The 4,209-nt window shown below is 34.4% G+C and overlaps 1 protein-coding gene across 1 annotated transcript in view; it reads left to right on the top strand.

Moving 5' to 3' along the window:
* The window catches only part of LOC103802715 (contactin-associated protein-like 2), a gene marked incomplete at both ends in the record, with an annotated part of 11,141 nt that extends 7,236 nt beyond the window's left edge, over nt 1-3,905 (top strand). Inside the window, one exon of the mRNA XM_009075233.1 lies at nt 3,641-3,905. Within this exon, the coding sequence (XP_009073481.1) occupies nt 3,641-3,905 (265 nt within the window). The remainder of the gene's footprint in view (nt 1-3,640) is intronic.
* Nucleotides 3,906-4,209: the final 304 nt, after the last annotated feature.

Raw genomic sequence — 4,209 nt, forward strand, 5'->3', positions numbered from 1 at the left:
CTGTAGTGCAATCCTGCTCTATACAATCCTTTCAGAAGTGTGGCATAGCTCGCAGACCTATAAAAACTCTGAAAACTCATCTTTATTGGTTTTATTTGTTTGTTGCTTTGCTTTTAAAATTCTGTTACCTGTAATATGAAAGTAAAATCCTCATAGGAAGCTTTGACAGTATAAGTGCTGCATCAAGATGTTATGTCATGCTAGTTTAAGTTGATGGTTCTGTTGATTTCGATTCTGAGAATGGCTATAAAAATAGAAGTGTCCTTTGTTTTCAGTAGATTTACTTAAACTGCTTCAGCTCTTCAAAAGAAAAATCGATTTTACTCTAACTAAATCAGCAAGGATTTTCGTGGGGTTGGTTTTTTCAGAAAGGTTTTTTTCTCCTAGTTTTTAGCCTGATTTAGTATGAGAACTGGACTTGGTTGAAACTACTGTTGTTGTTAAGCATGTTTATGATGATGGCATTTAAGCAATCCAATGAGGATCAAAGCTCCATCATAGGAGGTTCTTTACAAACCCATCACAGTAGGCATACCCTGCCCTGAAGAGCATATTATCTAAAAAGGCAAGAGTAACAAAATGTAATGAGGCTGAACATAAGCAAATTAAGAATATTTAAAATTTATAACAAAGTCCAACACTGACTTTAGTAACAGATTTGTTTTAGATTTAGAGGCTAAGAATAAGCGAAAAAAAAAAGTTTGTGAATCTTTGTGATATTTAGAATGACAGCAGCTCTGTGGGAGGAACAAGACAGAAGAATGGCTTTGAGCAGTTATTGTTCTTATTGGTGGAGCCTGATTTGTTTTCATAAGTAAGTCAAGAGGGAGCATCATGGAGAAAAGGACAGCTGTGACAGAGAATGCTTTTCTCCTGACCAAGGTTGCAAACAAGAGATGGCAGTGACTAACTAAAAGTTATATTAATTTAATTTGCCATACAGATTGAAGATCATGATACAAAGCTCAAGCAACACAAATTGAGTTGTTTTTACCTTTTCTCTATCAATGTAGGATAATAAATTCTCTGGTAAGACCAACAATTTCAATATAAATGCACAGTATGTATTTGACTTCCAGATGTCATTGCCCAGAGAATTATTCTGCAAGTCACTCTGAATGTACAGAAAAAGATCTCATTCTCTTTGAAGAATGCAGAGGGTATTAAAGAGACAAGCAGCAGATTAACTCAAACTCTTGACCTAGACCTAGTGAGAAATCTGTATAAGAAGGGCAGTACTTAAAAGAGTCATCATCTTGTGAACTACAGTCATAGAGGGAATTGATAGTCCAGTTCAGATTAATCTGAATACCTCAGTAGGGAAAATGCTAACTAGCAGAGAAATTAGAGTTATGTGTTACTTCCTCAAGAATTTTTTTATGCAGCTAGGCTGTTCATGGGAAATGCATTCAATGGTGTGAAAAAGGATTTGAATGCATTCACTGCCATTAACACTAATAAGCGTTATACATGCAAGTATCTAAAGCATCAGGATGACAGGAAAGTTTCAACTGAATATAAAAGCCTTCCTGTAATGAGGAAATTTTTAGTTCCTCTCAGTAACAAGGCAGCAAAAAAACCTCATAAAACGTCTAACAGAATGCTCTCTGAGCTCTACTTAATTGGTTTCTGTGACTGAATCATGCAATGTCAGCTCATATGAAATGCTGTTGTGTTCTCTGTCTATACAGGACTGCCTTAAATATTAACAGAACTTGTTTCTATTCCATAGGATTACCATTACACTGAGAATGGTAACCATGGGTTACATAAGGTTTTCAGACACTTTACACCTTTTTTTTTCTGCATGTAAAATTTGTAGTTTAACCAAAAGTATTCTCTAGCACACTTGGAATTGTTCATATTAACACAAATGAGGTAACTATTTTGAGTTAATTCTTAGTTGGCTGAAAACTTCAAATTAAAATATCTAAGTAAATTTTGAACATCCCCCCAAATCCCCAAAACAAAAAACCAAACCAAAACCCTACACCAAAATACTCAAGCAACTTAGAGAGGAAGTCTTTTGCCTTTATAAAGTAGGTGTTTCTCTCATCATTTATTTAAAATCTTTCTCTACTTGTTTTATCTAATTATTGTTATACTATACAAGAAGCTGAATCTTCCACACAGGTTGTGTTTTGCTATGACCCAGATAAGGTGTTTTCTGATGTAATGCTCTTTTAAAAAGTGATAGGCTTGGATATAGGAAAATAAGTGCTAAAACATATTTGTTGACATCATCTAGCCTATCTCCAATTAAAAATAATTACTTCATAAAAAATTTTGCCTAGGTTTTTCCTCCCACACCTTTTCAGACACTGAGTTCCTATGCTGCTAACAAATTCTCTATCTTCCTTAAAGATAAGCTTTCAGATGCATTTATACACTATGAATGCAAAAATATGACCCAAGAGCTTATATCAGAGAGTCAGTAATACAGAATTTAGAAAGTTATGCAGTAAAGATGATGACTGACTGCTATTGAGATTCTGAGCAGTGCTTAGGTGGACCTCACCTCTACACATCTATGTACCTCCAAAAATGTTGTTCAAATATTAATATTTTTGAATGTACAAATGAATCATAGTAATAATTTCCATACTTCATCAGGTAAAAATCTTCCTTCACAAACAGAACTCAAGTTGCTACATAATATCCACATGCTACAGTGCATCAGAAAAGCTTACCATAGGACAGGATCCACTTTGCTTTATGTCATATGAATTCTTTAGCAGAGGAAATGTTTTTGTTATATTTGCATTCATACATTAAAAAGTCAATTCTGAACAGACTGATACAAAGTATTTATGATTTCTAGGGAAAAGCAACAGTAATACAGCCTACCATTTCTTTTGTAAGAAATTACATGAGAACCAGAGTGAAAAATTCACATCCCTAATTCTAGTCTTGTTAGCAGATACATTTTAAAGCCTTGAAAATCAATAAAATTGACTGCATTTTTGTCAATTTCCTGAAGAGTATATTTTCACAGTGTGAAAATTGTAGTTTCTTTTACAGACAGAATTATTTACTGACTGCAAATATTAGGCTTTGTTCATGTTCTGCTACTCCAAAGCCTTCCCCTTCATGAAATGAAATATTAGCTTATCTATTATTATCCAGTAGAAAACACAACAGAGAGACTGGCTCTTCATGAGGTACTATGCATCCTTCTTTCCCAGCCTCATGTATTGTATGGATTGACACATTGATGTAAGGGTATTTGGCAAGCTGTGCTCATTTTCATAATTACTGATCTGTTATAGCTTTCTTTTGTGACCATTGACAAACCCAAGGTTATCTGTGATTCATTTCTTTTTCTTTGAACTAGAAATATTATTGCTTTCGTCTCAGCTTATTCTTAGTTCGACTACAACTCTTCAGGGCAAAGAGTGCCTTTTAGATTGTGTATGTACAGTACAAAATATAATGGGGCCAATGCCAGACAAAACAGAGACATTAGCAACAACATTATAATAGTAATAGTATTGAAAATATTAGTAGCACATTTTTATATGCAACATGCATTGTAATCTCTAGGTTGAATGAAATCAGGAATACTTCTCTAGGGGTAGCTATGATTTTAGTGAAATCTTACCATTATGTTTTTTGCTTTTTTTGTGTGTGTTTTACCTAGGGAAATTTAAGTTTTTCTTGTGTGGAGCCACATACAGTGCCTGTCTTTTTCAATGCCACCAGTTACCTTGAGGTTCCTGGTCGTCCAAGCCAGGATCTGTTTTCGGTCAGTTTCCTTTTCCGAACCTGGAACCCAAATGGACTCCTTGTCTTCAGCAACTTTGCAGATGACCTGGGGAATGTTGAGATTGACATAAATGAGGGCAAAGTCAGCGTCCATATCAATGTCACCCAAGTGAAGAAGAACCGGATAGACATATCATCAGGTAAATGTGGATCGGTTTTTTTAATTTGGTATCATATTTATTGGTGTTGTTTAAAAGCATCATGCACCTAAAAACTGGAACAATGGTTCTACAAAATTTAAGGTTTATATTGCAACCATATTAAATCATTTATTGTATGTTTCATGGAGTAAGAGATACAAGAATATTGAAACAGTTGTTAGATTCAAATGAAGATAAAGATATGCTTCTTTTTTTTCTCCCTGCCATTTGTCTTGCAATTTGCTAGATTCAAATGAAGATAAAGATATTCTGTCAAGAGTCCCAGAAAATGCATCAGCCCTTA

This window comes from Acanthisitta chloris, unplaced genomic scaffold, assembly GCF_000695815.1.
Source record: "Acanthisitta chloris isolate BGI_N310 unplaced genomic scaffold, ASM69581v1 scaffold6435, whole genome shotgun sequence".
Lineage (NCBI taxonomy): Eukaryota > Metazoa > Chordata > Aves > Passeriformes > Acanthisittidae > Acanthisitta > Acanthisitta chloris.